The following is a 16,134-nucleotide window of genomic DNA, read 5'->3' as shown; positions in this document are numbered from 1 at the left end:
AATTTATTATTGGTTCTATGAGCTGTATTTGGCACTCAATCTTCCAATTATGCTTTTCCTTAAGAACAAAATATTCCTTTATGAAGATGTAGTTTCTAGAAGTATGTTGTTGTTTAGTCGCTAAGTCGTGTCTGACTCTTTTGCGACCCCATGGACTGTAGCCTGCCAGGCTCCTCTGTTCATGGGATTTTCCAGGCCAGAATACTGGAGTGGGTTGCCATTTCCTTCTCCAGGGGATCTTCCCGACCCAGCAATCAAACCCACGTCTGCTACATTGGCAGGCAGATTCTTTACCACTGAGCCACGAGGGAAGCCCCTTCTAGAAGTATATATAAAAAAAGCGAAAGCCTTCATCTTGATTCATGATTTGTAGTTTTGGATACTAATTATGCCAGGTAGGAACAACAAATATTGAGTTGGCCAAAAAGTTTGGGCTTTTCTGTAAGATGTTATGCCAAATACTTAACAGAACGCCACTCTAGGGGCAAGGAGTGTACTACACACCCTGGAGATGCAAAGCTAAGCAGGTTCTAATATCTTATACTCTAACAGGGAAAGGCATGGAGGTAAGCAATGAGGCACATTACGATAAAGAGAAAAGAAATGTGCAGATATAAAGGAACAGAAGGCCTGAATTGCAACTGGAGGCTTCAGAGGAGGATTCTCGGAGGAGGAAACATTTAGCTAACTCCTAAGGAATAAATTGAAACTGTGATCACTGGAGTGGTGCAAAAATTATACAGTTGGAGAAACTGGGGTAAGCAGAGGCTGAAGACTTTGTGTGTGCAAGGCAGTGTACTCAAGGAGGATGATTTGGGAGATGAGGAAAAACTGGTCAGAACGTCTATTCAAATGTTGAAGGATGAGAGCTAGATTAAAACTTATGAGATTTGGGCTTTAAAGGCAAAGAGAGCACCAACTAAGATTTCTGAGCTGATAAATCACATGATTCAACTTTTGTATTAGCAACAGAAAACAGTGTACTTCTGGTAGGCAGGTGAAGAGTGCAGTAAAGACTGGGGTATGGGAGCTGGTGACTCCCCAGGCAGGGGTTGGGGGCTATTTCACAGTCATCCTTCCCAGGCTCCTCTCCCGCAGTGCGCACTTTAAAATAACTGGCGCCTCTTCACGCTTTCTGGTCTTTGTCCTTTCCTTCCGTATACTCCTCTGTTCCCATGGATTCAACCCATATGCTTATGCCAACGACTTCCAAATCCATAACCTGAACCTCAATCTCCAATTTTCTTCAAAATGATTTGGCAATTTCATTAGTTTTCAGCAAATCTTGCAAATACAGTAGTTTTTCTGAAAATACGCTTGGAACCATACATCTGCCTCCGAACTCTCTCGCCAAGCTGAGTTCTCAGTCCGTCTCTGCTGCACTGGCTGCCGCACAAGTACTAACACGTCGTGCCTCTCACGGTGAAGCCCCCTTTTGTTCTCACATATAGAGGTGGTCACCTTAGAAACTCAGATTGTTCCTCTTCCTTCATATGGACTTTGTCACCACATCCTACTTTCTCATTATGTTTGGTTTGGATTGCTACAACAGCTTCTCCTGGTCTTGTACAGTACTGCTTTTATTTTCCTTCTTCTAGTCTCAGATCTTCTAGAATGAGTTTTTGAAAGAACTGACTTGATCATGCCATCCGCCACGTTTTAAATCTTTCAGTGGCTGACTAGTGCCTTCAGGATCAAATCCAGCTCCTTAACATGCCATATAAGGATCCTCTTGATCCTGGCCCCGTATGCAGGTTCAGCTCTACCTGTTTTTAACTCTGTAGCCTAGGCTCCAGCCATGATGAAGTATTTGTGACAGCCTGTGTGCCATGCCTTAGTATTTGTTCAGTCTGCCTGGAATGCCCTTCCTCCTATAAAACTTAGAAATAAACCCCATTGGAAAGCATCTCCTGACCTCATTAAGCTTAGGTCAGGGGCCAGTTCTATTTATTTTCCTGCATTACATATAGAAATTTATCAAAACACTTAGATTACTATGCTGCAAAAACTCCTGATGTTTGACTATTTGTTCTTTCAAGAGAGAGAGAACTCCTTACTTCAAGGCGAAGGTAGATGACAATTCCACTGACACACTGGAGGAGAGAGGAAAAAACTGGGCTTTTAAAACTGCATTTGGTTTTGGGCATATTGGACCAGAGATTCCAGAATGATATCTAACTGAATGAATCTGCAGGCCAGAATACTGGAGTGGGTAGACCTTCCCTTCTCCAGGGGAATCTTCCTGGCTATACCCCAATACAAAATGAAAAATTTACTTAAAAAATAAAAAAATAAAACATTTGGCTCCAGAAAACAAAACAAAACAAAACTATTTGAAATTATAGAGGTAGAGGATAATCCAGAAAGAAGTATTAGAGAAAAAAAAAAAAGATGCAGCATATATATCTTCATGAAGGCTTGTTTTATGGTATCAAGCAAAGTTAGAGAATGAGACACAAAGGAGAGGTAAGCACACTGTTACAAACATTAAGGAAACAGAAAAAAACAGAGGTGTTAATGACCCAGGATGCTGGCCTATGCATTTCTTTACATGGCCTGTAAACTGCTGAAAATGATCCCTCCCTCCATCCTGCGCTTTATCCCGAGTCTCTTTCCCTTGTGACCAGCTGGTTTTTCAGTTTCTCTGAGGAGCACTTTTGACCACTTGAGGGCTTCTGCACAAGCTGCTTCTAATGCCTCCAATGTATCCTCCTGGTCTCCCCGCCTCCACCCGTCATAAAAACTAACCCATCCACTTCTCACCACAAGGCCTCACAGCTTCCCTTCAGCCCTTTCACTGCTTATGTTTAGTTTTATGACTCATTAATTACAGTTACTTTCACTCATCAGGCTCTAAGTTCTGTAATGTGAGGGACCTTTTCTGTTTAATTCACCACTACACTACCCAGATGACACTTTACCAGTTCTATGGGACAATAGCAGGCATTCAATGTATGTGTGTTCAATGAATAAACATCAAAGACACCAGAGGGGTGGAGGGATGAGGATGCAGATCATTGGTTGAGTGAGGGCCAGAAGAACGTGGGAAGGGAAAATGACCCAAAATACAAGTGGAGAGGTAGGCCGTAGAAAGGAAGGTACATCTTTCTTTGAGATCTGAAAGCCGCTAGAGAAGGAAGGGGAAGTAACAGAAACACAGAGAAAGCACAAAGTCAGCCTGTTTTAAGAGTGTGGACCTTATTTTGACTAGGCTCTCTAAAGAATGGGATAGGGAGTCAGGAGGAACAAAAAGACAATCAAGACCATGGACCTCACTCAGGCTGGGAATCAAATATGACACAGAGATAACCACCACAGTTACGTGCTTTTCTTTGGCAGTGATGAGATTCCAGAGTAGACGTGAAAGAAATAGACAACTGGTTTACTCTCAGGGCTGGGGACTGGGAAGACCTGTATGCCAAGTCACACACTCGAAGAGCCATTTATGTGTATGACATCAAACTGCTAAAGGACTGCTGCTTTCATGCATCTATTTCCTGGTGGTCTAAGAGCTGGTTTGGGGAAAGTGAAAACTGGCAGCAGGGGCTTCCCTGGTGGCTCAGTGGTAAAGAATCTGCCTGCCAATGCAGGAGATACTGGTTTGATCCCTGGTCCAGGAAGAGCCCACATGCTGTGAAGCAACGAAGTCTCTGTGCCACAAGTAGTGAGCCTGTGCTCGAGTCTGGGAGCCACAACTACTGAGCGCATATGTTGCAACTACTAAAGCCCAAGTGCCTAGAGCCCGTGCTCTGCAGCAAGAGAACCCAAGCAATGAGAAGCCCATGCACCACCACCAGAGAAAACCCCCTCTCACTGCAACTAGGGAAAAAGCTCGAGAAGCAAAGAAGACCCAGCGCAGCCAAAAGTAAATAAAATTAACAAAACAAAACAAAACAAAACAATGGCAGATAACCAAGAAGGCAGGAAACATCAGAATACCACCTCTTCCCACTTAAAAAAAATTCTGCAAACTAAAGAATCATTTGAGTCCGCCAGTGCCTCTTTTTGGGACTGAACTATTTCCTAGATGAGTGATGTGGGAAGGAAACTGGGAGACTGAGGGAGATGTGGCAATTTTATCAAGTCCACTGCAGCCCTCTGCACACTGTTGACCATCTGCTTATGAGCAACATCATCACTGCTGATGTTCGACAGGGTCAGGTCTGATTTGGAAGATTAATACATCTCGGTATTACATATCAGTACAGCTGCTCCTCTTTATCTGATCCTTCATTCAGTAAGCATTTATTGAATACCTGCTTTGTGCTAGATACTGGGAACTCAATTTTAAATGAGACACAGTCCCTGCCTTCAAGGAACTTTTAGCTCTTTTATTTACATCCAAAAGGGAAGACAAGAATAGAAGACAAAAGTCATACACCTGAGCCAAGCTGGAGTTGTAGGTTACATTTTTCCATTTGACTCTATGCCTGAGCTTTTCTGTCTCCTTCTTTATTATAAAGATTAACAGGTTTTATAAAATAACCATGTACTCTTAGCAGCTTCCCTGGTGCTCAGTGGTAAAAGAATCAGCCTGCAATACAGGAGATGCCGGAGACGTGGGTTTGATCCCTGGGTAGGGAAGATTCCCTGGCAACCCGCTCCAGTATTCTTGCCTGGAAAATCCCATGGACAGAGGAGCCTGGCAAGCTACGGTTCATGCGGTCGCAAAGAGTCTGAAGCGACTGAGTTCGTACTTTTAATAAAGTTTCAAAATACAGCTAATCCTCATTATTTGTGGATCCCTATTTGCAAATTTTCCTACTCACTAAAATTTATTTGTAATCTCCAAATCAATCTGTGTGGTGCTTCTGCAGTTGAATACATGCACTGGTGCAGAGTGGTGATACGTGTGAGCTGCCCAGCGCACATGTGCCAGATGAGGGAGGAACGTTAGAACCTCCTGATGCCTTGGCATGTTTCTAATGCTCTGACTTCTTGTATCAGTTCTCATACAGAAAACAAGTGTCCTTCTCCTGATCTATTTAGTGACATGTTTTTCACATTTTTGTGCTTTTTGTTGGTGATTCTGCCGTTTTAAAGGAACCCTAAGCCTATTGTTGAAGTGCTGACCCATGTGACTAAGTGCAAGAGGGCTGAGGTGCCTCCCAGATAAACCTTGTGTGCTAGTCAGGCTTTGTTCAGGTGCAAGTTGTACTCCATGAGTTCAATTTTAATGATTCGACTATATTAGTTAAAGTGTTTTTACACCAACATACATATAAAACAAGGTTATATATTGGTGCGTTGATGAAAATCTTGTGACCAGAGGCTCTCAAGAACCTAATCCTCCATTTGCTCTAGGAGCTCTGGTTTAGAATTCAGTAATTCAGTGTTCATGGTGAATTTACAGAACAGAAGCACTGTAAATGAGGAGAACTGATGGTGTAGTTTCCAGCATGGCTTCTGTGCACCCACCAGATTACTATTTTACTACCTTAGTTCTACCTTTCATAATCTTATTCCTTGACAAATGTATGAGGTTTTGGGGAGATCTGTCTCAATCAAATCATAATCATTCATTGAGAATATCATACATGTACAGTACTAAGATGGGGACTTTGGGAGGAATACAAATGTTGCAAAGTTGATTCCTGTTAGTTTCACATGGCTGTGTGTAAGGGCTTATAGACTCCTATTCAGTCAGGTCAACTGGAAGTTTATACTCCGAGGTCAAAGAGCCTGAAGTAAATACGTTATTCCACTGATGAGGCTGGAAGAACATTCTCTAGCAAATTCTGTAACTCTGTGATTACAAAGGGGCCTTCAGAAATGTAAAGGATTATCTTGCAAAGATTAGTACATTTAGGGTACAGTCTGGGCACTGGTAGTTTTTACACAAGTGCCCAGGGAGATTCTGAAGCCTAGCAGTTTGAGAACTATTACTCTAGCATATATCAAAGCAGTAATTTGCGGGGGTTGGAGAGCTCAGGACTAAATCCTGCCTTGTGTGTATGAAGCTGACTTGGCTTAGTAGCCGATAAGCATGGATTGCTGTGATCTCTATGGTCTCCTCCCTTTCTTGCCTTCTTCCCTTCCTCTGGTTGGAATGTCAATTCTTACCAGCACTATCCATCAAGGAGTTCAAGTTCCCTCCCAACAAACAACATTACACAGACACAGTAACTATCAGGCTCATAATTTATTGAGGGCAAATATACATATAAATGACTTGGCACTAAGGAAGTAGGTGATAAATGTGGTAAGAGACAAACAATATGCTACAAGACTTTGGGAGAAAATGAGATTTCTCTGAACAAATGGAGGTTCCAGCTGGCCTTTCTGCAGCTCAGTCTTATTCCTTATTCCTCTTCCTCATTATCTCAGTATGTGTACATATGTATATCTGTTCATGTTAGTTTAAACACAATTGCTTGGTCATGCTGCTTTTAAATTTGTTCTTTTGTTGTCTTCTTCAATCATGTATACCCAAGCAAAAATCACACTTTTTTTTTTTTTGACATTTGTAAGGTACACATTTATTGGCTGTAGCAGACTAAATAAATATACATGGTATTTGAGGTAATTACAAAAGTTGTGATAAAAAATGTGACCCATATAATAAGATGATTCACATGGAAAAATTCAATTTGAAGTGCAATTTAGATCTGAACCTGCCAGTGAGTTTAAGGACAGGGCAATATATAGCCTTCATGGTCTTGGCCCAGGCTTGTTTTCTACTGTGATCTTGGGATCGAAACTGCTTTTCGGTCAGTGATTCTGCAAGTTGGCAGGAGAGAGCATTTTCTTACAAATGAGATGCCAACCTTTGGAGGTTGATCAAACACCCTCTCTCCTTCCTGGGAGATACAGCAGTGGGTAGGAGGGTGCTGTTTAAACATACCCAAAGTAATGGGGAAGCAGAAACAGAAGTAAAAGAAAGAAAAGACTCATCAAGTGCTAAAACATTTAGTAAGGGAGTGATAAAAAACAAATCTGTTCCAATATGTTCAGAGGGCTTTCATTGTACACACGGTTTGTGAGAATAAAAAAAGACATTCGAATAGAAAAAGACACTTCCCTTTTTATGTCAACTGGAGAACCATGTTAAAATCAGGGACAAGCAGGATCACCTTATTGGGATTGCTAAGTAGTAACAATTAAGAACCATGTTTTTGTGTGTGTTTAGTCAAGTCTGATTCTTTGTGACCCCATAGACTACAGCCCTCCAGGCTTCTCTGTTCATGGAATTCTCCTGGCAAGAACACTTAAGCAGGGTAGCTCTTTCCTTCTCCAGGGGATCTTCCTGACCCAAGGATGGAACCTGGGTCTCCTGCACTGCAGGCAGAATCTTTACTATATGAAGAGGAGGAGAGGGCAACAATAAGAACATTAGCAAATAGTTAATTTTCCACAGCTTATGTAAAGATTAGCATTCGGCCAAGTTTCTTAAGCAAAGGAAATAAAAGATAGTCAAGTGACATATAAATTTAATTGACACACTTTATACACATTCATCACACTGAGCCTCACATACCTGGATACATCTTTATGTGAAGCTGTCGTTTTTAAGTTGTGTAGTATGTAACTCCAACAACACTACTTACATACTTGCAGGCAATGGGAAAATAAAAGCAAAGTTTCCTTATCAAGATCTTAAAATCAGAATTGTAATTTGAGGAAAAACACATACAACCATATGTATAAAAATATTATATATATTTCTATTAAAATAGAGCAGTTGCTTTCAGGTGTGGGTGACGTAATTTTGATCCCCAAGGAAAATGTCTGGAAGACATTTTTGATTGTCACCATTGGAGGGGGTTAGTGCTTCTGGAATCTAAAGGGTTGAGGCCAGGAAGGCTGCTCAACATCCTACAATACACAACACATTCCCTCTGAACAAAGAATTATCTGGCTCCAAATGCCAACGGTGCCCAGGCTGAGAAACACTGGAGTGCCTGACAAAACAAGAGGACAGCAGAGTTAGGGTATTACAGAACTTCTGAAACAAAGGTCATGCTGACCGTCAAGTCAGAAGACAGGGGGAGTGATAGCAATCAATTCCGCCACTATCTAAAGGGCAGTTTACAACTTGGAATGACTGGTGGGAAGTTTTCCCAATGACATCTTTCAAAATTTAGATCTGTAACAGATTATAAGAGGGATGTTACGGTTAACTTTTGAAAATATCATCATGGAGAGCAAATACTGTATTATGCTATCAAACAGAACTTAAAGTCACTGTCAGAGAAAGCGTGCGCCAAAAAGAACATTGGTTCCCCCCAGTACAGCATCACATATTTTATACTTTTATGTGTGTCATTGTTCAAAGATTAGAATCTAAACTTGCCTTCTCAGAATCGTGAGTCCTTCAAATACTTATCAATGGTTTATTGAAACAATTATGAAGACTTTATTGAGAATTTATATTATTCTCTAAACTAAGTTTCCATGGAAGATTTATATAAGAAAATGAGATGGGCTCAGAGACTCAAACCAGTTGAATAATCAGTGGGTTGCTACACTGCAAAACAACTTTGCCCTTACATTATTTTCTACACATTTTAAGTGATGGGAGTTAGGAAGACATCAAAGAAAATGAAAGTGAAAAGTGAAAGTCACTCGGTCATGTCCGACTCCTTGTGACTCATGGACTGTAGCCTGCCAGGCTCCTCTGTCCATGGAATTCTCCAGGCCAGAATACTGGAGTGGATAGCCATTCCCTTCTCCAGGGAATCTTCCCTACCCAGGGATTGAACCCAGGTCTCCAACACTGCAGGTGGATTCTTCACCAGCTGAGCCACCAGGGAAGCCCAAGAATAATGGAGTGGGTAGCCTATCCCTTCTCCAGCAGATCTTCCCAACCCAAGAATTGAACCAGCAGATCTTCCTAACCCAAGAATTGAACCAGCAGATCTTTCTAACCCAAGAATTGAACTACCTATATTGCAGGTGGATTCTTTATCAGCTGAGCTACCAGGGAAGCCCTCAAGAAAATGAAATATTCCCCAAACCTACTTTGTGGGGTTGAGACTAAAACCACTGGCAATTATCTAGGAGAGAGAAATTAAGAGGACAAGGAATTTGTGGGGTCTCACTCTGTGGAGGGTTAAGAGAACTGCCCAAAGTAGCAATAAGTTACCCTCATCACAGACATTGACTGCGGAAGAGGTACAAGAGGAGAATGAGTAGTAAAACTTGTTACAGACCTTCAATAGAGTTAAGATTTCACGGGTTCTTGCAAGGCAAGAGAGATTCTGGAGCTTTTTAGAGTTCCTCTGTGGAGAACGTTTCAGCTCAGTTCAGTTTAGTCACTCAGTCGTGTCCGACTCTTTGCAATCCCATGAATTGCAGCACGCCAGGCCTCCCTGTCCATCACCAACTCCCGGAGTTTACCCAAACTCATGTCCACCGAGTTGGTGATGCCATCCAGCCATCTCATCCTCTGTCGTCCCCTTCTCCTCCTGCCCCCAATCCCTCCCAGCATCAGTCTTTTCCAATGAGTCAACTCTTCACATGAGGTGGCCAACGTATTGGAGTTTCAGCTTTAGCATCAGTCCTTCCAATGAACACCCAGGACTGATGGACTGGTTGGATCTCCTTGCAGTCCAAGGGACTCTCAAGAGTCTTCTCCAATACCAAGGTTCAAAAGCATCAATTCTTTGGTGCTCAGCTTTCTTCACAGTCCAACTCCTCTCACATGCACACATGACCACTGGAAAAACCATAGCCTTGACTAGACAGACCTTTGTTGGCAAAGTAATGTCTCTGCTTTTGAATATGCTATATAGGTTGGTCATAACTTTCCTTCCAAGGAGCAAGCGTCTTTTAATTTCATGGCTGCAGTCACCATCTGCAGTGATTTTGGAGCCCACAAAAATCAAGTCTGACACTGTTTCCACTGTTGCCCCATCTATTTCCCATGAAGTGATGGGACCGGATGCCATGATCTTCGTTTTCTGAATGTTGAGCTTTAAGCCAACTTTTTCACTCTCCTCTTTCACTTTCATCAAGAGGCTTTTTAGTTCCTTTTCACTTTCTGCCAAAAGGGTGGTGTCATATACATATCTAACGTTATTGATATTTCTCTCGGCAATCTTGATTCCAGCTTGTGCTTCTTCCAGCCCAGCATTTCTCCTGGTGTACTCTGCATATGAGTTAAATAAGCAGGGTGACAATATACAGCCTTGACGTACTCCTTTTCCTATTTGGAACCAGTCTGTTGTTCCATGTCCACTACCACTAGACCATTCAGGTAAGACCTAAAACAAATTCCTTATGATTATACAGTGGAAGTGAGAAATAGATTTAAGGGCCTAGATCTGATAGATAGAATGCCTGATTAACTATGGACGGAGGTTTGCGACATTGTACAGGAGACAGGGATCAAGACCATGCCCAGCAAAAAGAAATGCAAAAAAGCAAAATGGCTGTCTGGGGAGGCCTTACAAATAGCTGTGAAAAGAAGAGAAGCGAAAAGCAAAGGAGAAAAGGAAAGATATAAGCATCTGAATGCAGAGTTCCAAAGAATAGCAAGGAGAGATAAGAAAGCCTTCCTCAGCAATCAATGCAAAGATATAGAGGAAAACAATAGAATTGGAAAGACTAGAGATGTCCTCAAGAAAATCAGAGATACCAAGGGAACATTTCATGCAAAGATGGGCTCAATAAAGGACAGAAATGGTATGGAGAACGTTTAGGGACTTTATTATTGGGAGTCGAATCTGAGCTTGTGAGGAGACTCACACTGGCTTTGCTGCTGTAATATCATGCGGGATCCCACTCACTTTCCTTTTTTTTAAAAATCATTTATGTATTTATTTTTGACTGCTCTGGGTCTTTGTGGCTGTGTGCTCACTTTCTCCAGTTGAGATAAGTAGGGGCTATTCTTCAGTGTGGTGCACAGGCTTCTCATTGTGGTGCACAGGCTCCAGGCGCACGACACCTGCGGCTCGGGGGCTCTAGAGCACAGGCTCCAGTAGTTGTGGCCCCCCGGCTTAGCTGCCTCGTGGCATGTGGGCTCTTCCCAGACCAGGGATCGAACATGTGTCCCCAGCATTGGCAGGTAGATTCTCATCCGCTGAACCACCAAGGAAGTCGTCCACTCACTTTCTTTACAGGGCATCAAATCTCTCTAGACTAAATATATTTTTCAAATGTAAATAACACTTTTTTTTTTTTTAAACAATTGACATCTTTTTCCTTTAAATATTTATAAGTTACTGAACCAAATTATGGTGAGAAAAAGAAATATCAGTGTCTGCACTGAGATTCTTTATGGGACACCAACAAGCACTTGAATGCTTATTTACTTATAAGTTAAAATTTTGACTTAGTTCTCTTCAGATAAAGAAAGAAAAGTTCAAATATACCCTGAATTTTAAAGTGAATCAAGCATATAGTAATTTTTATCTATCTGATATAATAAATTAGAGGTTTAATCAACTGTATTTTCTTTGACAAATAAATTACTAAAGTGAAAAAGATGTAAATTGATTTTATTCTTTAGCATTGCTGCTGCTGCTAAGTCGCTTCAGTTGTGTTATGATTGTATTCAATGATTCAGTGTATATTAACTAACTTTTAGGTAGCTGGAAAAATCTACCACTGTCTACTATAAATTTGCTATTGGACATCAGCACAGTAATAAAATCATATAATTCCTATGTTTAGGAATAATATGGATATACTTCTGTTACAAGGAGAAGTAAATGGAAAATTTTTTTCTATATGAAGTGATTTTTAAAAACAGTGATACAGAGCATAATTAATCCAGGCTTTAATAAACAGTCTACTTTGGGGATGAAGAGGGTAAATAGAAGTTAGATATTTCGTAGAAAAAGGCACAAACATGTACACCAAAGGCAACTTATTCACTGCCTACTATTTTCCTGATAGGTTGACAGAATTATCAATGTAAAATTCTGTGTGCATGTGTTTGGCTGGAAGAGGAACTACCATGGAGTTATCTGATGCTTTGGGGTTCTCTGTTCTTATTTTGGACTAGACAAGAAAACAGCTGTTTCTGAATATAACTGGAGCATGCAGTTCAGTTTGGAAGTCAGCTCTTCTGAATTAACCAAGCCTGCTCTCTGTGACTCTATATGCTAAAGTAAAATTTTGAAAATAATTAAAACACTTTTCTCTCATGAAGAGATGAGCTATGATGGATATTTTAACAATTATCTTGGAATAAAAAAATAACTATTATTCATTTAATGAGTTTTTAGAGAAAGACATAAAACGTCACAGTAATTTCTCCACATTCATAGAAATAATCTAATATTCCTATGCATAACTGTTACTATATGCCTGGCACTTACACTAAAACATAATTGGTTGTGTTAACATTGACAATTTACTGATATTAGAAGGTACTCTTTTATCATAGGTTTCATTTTTTAGAAATTAAAAAAAAAAGAAGAGAACTAAGCACTTTCAGAAATTAAAAAAAAAAAACCCTGGGCATTTTAGGTATTAAAAAAAGATAACTGGATATTTCAGTATCTTGAAACTATAAAAAGAACAGAATTACCTGTGGTAATAAGAACAGATACCTAGATATTTTTATTAAAAAAAAAAAAAAAAAAAAACTCAAAATGAACTAAAGACTTAAATGTAAGCCCTGAAACCATAAAACTCCTCAAAGAGAATACTGGCAGTAAACACTCTGACAGGGGTCTTAGTAATATTTTTGGATCTGTTTCCTCAGGCAAGGACAACAAAAGCAAAAACTAAGAAATGTACTACATGCTCAGTTGTGTCCGACTCTTTGTGACCCTATGGACTGTATTTTGTGACCCTATGAACTGTAGCCTACCAAGCTCCTCTGTCCATGGGATTTTCCAGGCAAGAATACTTGAGTGGGTTGCCATTTTTATCCACCAGGGGATCCTCCCCAACTAAGGGATCGAACCTATGCCTTCTTCATTGCACGTGGATTCCTTACCACCGAGCCACCTGGAAAGCCCTAACAAATGGTATTACATCTCACTAAAAAGCTTTTCACAGTGAGGTAAACCACTAACAAAATGAAAAGGCAGCATCCTGAATGGCAGTAGATAGCTTGGTGATATATCCAATAGGGGGTTAATATTCGAAAGAACACATGCATCTTAATAATATATAAACAAACAAACAATCCAATTGAAAAATGGGCAGAGGATCTGATCAGATATATTTCCAAAGAAGACATCCAGATGGCTAATGGGTACATGAAAAGATGCTCAGTATCAGTTGTCATCAGGATAATGCAAATCAAAATCACAATGAGATATCACCTCACATCCATTAGAACTGCTATCCTCAAAAAGACAAAAAATAGCAGGTGTTGGCAAGGATGCAGAGAAAAGGAAACCTCTGTGCACTGTCAGTGGGAATGTAAATTTTTACAGACACTGTGGCAAAACAGTAGGGGAGGTTCCTCGAAAAATTAAAATGAGAACCACCATATAATTCAGCAATTCCACTTTTGGGTATTTACCTGAAGAAAACACAAGCACTATTTCAAAAAAAATGTATGTATCCCTACGTTCACTGCAGCGTTATTTACAATAGTCAAGATACGAAGCAAGCTAAGTGTCCACTGACAGATGAATGGACAAAGATGATGTGGTATATATAATGGACATAAAAAGAATAAAATCTTGCGATTTGTGAAAACATGGATGGATCTAGAGGGTATTATACTAAGAGAAGTAAGTAAGATGGAGAAAGACAAATATCCTATGATTTCACTTACATGTGGAATCTAAAAGACAAAACAAATGAACAAACAAAACAAAAACAGGCTCAGATACATGGGGGGGATGGGCGAAACAGGCGAAGGGGATTAAGAGGTACAAAATTCCATTTACGAAATAAATTACAGCATAAGGAATATAGTCAATAAGATTATAATAATTTTGTATAGTGACAGATGGTTACTAGATTTACTGTGGTGATCACTTCATAATATATTTAAATGTTGAATCACCATGTCGCATGTCTGAAACTAACGTTGTATGCCAACTATACTTCAAAAAAATTAATTAAAAAAGATGTCCAAGATATATTGGTGAAATAAAAATATTATGATCCTAGTTTCATCAAAACAAAGAACAGACATGAACAGACATGTATTCATATATTCAGATAACATCTTTAACAGGGTATGCAAGAAACAGAGTGAAGATGAATGTTAGCAGGATAAAGGAATTTTATCTTTCATTTACACTATTCTCTATTGTTTGGATTTTTAAAACTATGAGTATATATTACTTTTATAGTATAAATAAAAATTTTACAAAAGGAACTTTTTCAACAGCTTTCCTCCACTAATACATGAATGATGTAGGTTAGTACTTAGGCTAGCAAAAATAAAAAGCCTAAAGAGTTCACAGTATAAACACAAATGAAAGTTGTCAGCACTTCTGTTTTCCCAAACCTCCTGAGTTGCTTTTCTCCCTGATAGCACCAGTACTCTTCCTTCTATAAGATGTAAATTTACAGCACACTACAGCGAAGATTTTCTAGAATGAGCTTGAGAAAACATTCTCCTATACCCCCGTGGTACATGTTAATTTGGGGAATCTCTGGCCATTTGTGGAGTGTAATGAACAAGACTCATCCTCTCCTCTTGCAGAGGAAAAGCCAAATGCTGCCATCACCTGCCAACACTTCAATGAACCAGACGAAATGTTGGAAGGTATCTGGTACACTGAGCGACACAGCAGGTGTGTTCCACTTGGAAGGACTTAGAAGATTTAGCAGCTGCCAAATGGTATAATTTTACTTCTTATTCTATAGTTTGAATAGAAATTAAAAAAAAAAAACTATTGAAGGGGTTTCTTTCCTTTTTTTCTTAAGAAGGACAGACAATATGATTCTAAAGGCTTCCACATGAAGAAAGGGTACAATGAAACAAACATAAAAAGGAATGTAAAAATGCAGTGTGAGGGCTTCCCTGGTGGTTCAGTGGTAAAAAATCCACTTGCCCATAAAGGAGACATCAGTTAGATCCTTGATCCAGGAAGATCACACACGCTGCAAAGCAACTAATCCCCTGTGCCACTACCATTGAGCTTGCACTCCAGAGCCTGGGAGCTGCAACCACTGAGCCCATGGGCCACAACTACTGAAGCCTACACACCCTAGAGCCTTTACTCCTCAACAAGCAAAGCCACCACAACGAGAAGCCTGCTCACAGCAACTAGGGAGTAGCCCCTGCTCTTCACAGCTAGAGAAAAGCCTGGGTAGCAACAAAGACCCAGCACAGCCAATAATATTGGCTATAATATTTAAAAAAGGTGATGTAACGCAAAACGCGGCTAGCTGCGCAGGTAACAGCTGTCTGCCTGTGTTGCTGACTAGACGTGGAGGACAAAGGGTACTGGCCTGAGAGCACGGAGGCTGGGCTCCTACCAGCAGGGTTGTTCTGAACGAACTCCTTATAACCTTTCTGGATCTATCTTGATTTCCTCATCTACAAAAAGGAGCTGACTAGAATCACCAGGGTGGATCTCTAAGGTTCCTTCCATGTCACTAATTCTATAGTTCTATGAACTCAGGACGCACTCTCCAACTCGCCCCCAATTCTAGTCGCTTATCAGAGATCATTTTTCATGTCCTTTTTTCTTTTTAAGAAAAAACTTATCTCATATATGATAATAAAAATAAAACTTGCACATGAAATTAAACATCTGATAGAATTTGTGGTAGGTTTATAAGGCAGGATCTTGATAAAATCAAACCATACATACTCTGATAAAGAAACTAAACTGAAGAAATGCAACTCTGCCAGGTGCTAAGGAAGCCCAGATGCACATTTCTCAAGGGCTGGCTGTTTGCATCATGACTCAAGAGTATACCCAAGGCATTTGGGTTACCTGGGACAGCATTAACGTTTCCTGGGGACTTCTCACATAAGCTTAGATCATTTTTTATACTTTCTCCAAAAGGGACGTAAAACACTGTCTGACTATTCATGTGGTACGTTCTACATGTGAAGACAAATACATATATGTAAGATTCTAGTGGCTCAGACAGTAAAGCGACTGCCTGTAATGTGGGAGACCTGGGTTCAATCCCTGAGTTGGGACGATACCCTGGAGAAGGACGTGGCAACCCACTCCAGTACTCTTGCCTGGAAAATTCCATGGATGGAGGAGCCTGGTAGGCTACAGTCCATGGGGTCGCAAGGAGTCAGACATG

General features: G+C 40.3%; 1 protein-coding gene across 14 annotated transcripts in view; it reads right to left on the bottom strand.

Moving 5' to 3' along the window:
* The window catches only part of AHI1 (Abelson helper integration site 1), a 219,105-nt gene that overhangs the window by 16,514 nt on the left and 186,457 nt on the right, over positions 1-16,134 (bottom strand). Inside the window, exon 25 of one of the 14 annotated variants that reach the window (XM_006059270.4) lies at positions 7,234-7,296. The exons of 12 other annotated variants lie outside the window; for them this stretch is intronic. In XM_006059270.4, coding sequence (XP_006059332.3) covers positions 7,294-7,296 — 3 coding nt within the window. In that variant the 3' untranslated portion in view covers positions 7,234-7,293. Of the gene's footprint in view, positions 1-7,233; positions 7,297-7,640; positions 7,902-16,134 lie in introns of those variants that run through there. One more of the 14 variants, XM_006059269.4, reaches the window with a different exon arrangement.

This window comes from Bubalus bubalis, chromosome 10 (assembly GCF_019923935.1).
Source record: "Bubalus bubalis isolate 160015118507 breed Murrah chromosome 10, NDDB_SH_1, whole genome shotgun sequence".
NCBI lineage: Eukaryota > Metazoa > Chordata > Mammalia > Artiodactyla > Bovidae > Bubalus > Bubalus bubalis.
The sequence above is the reverse complement of the archived record's forward strand: the minus strand, read 5'-3'. Positions and strand labels throughout refer to the sequence as shown.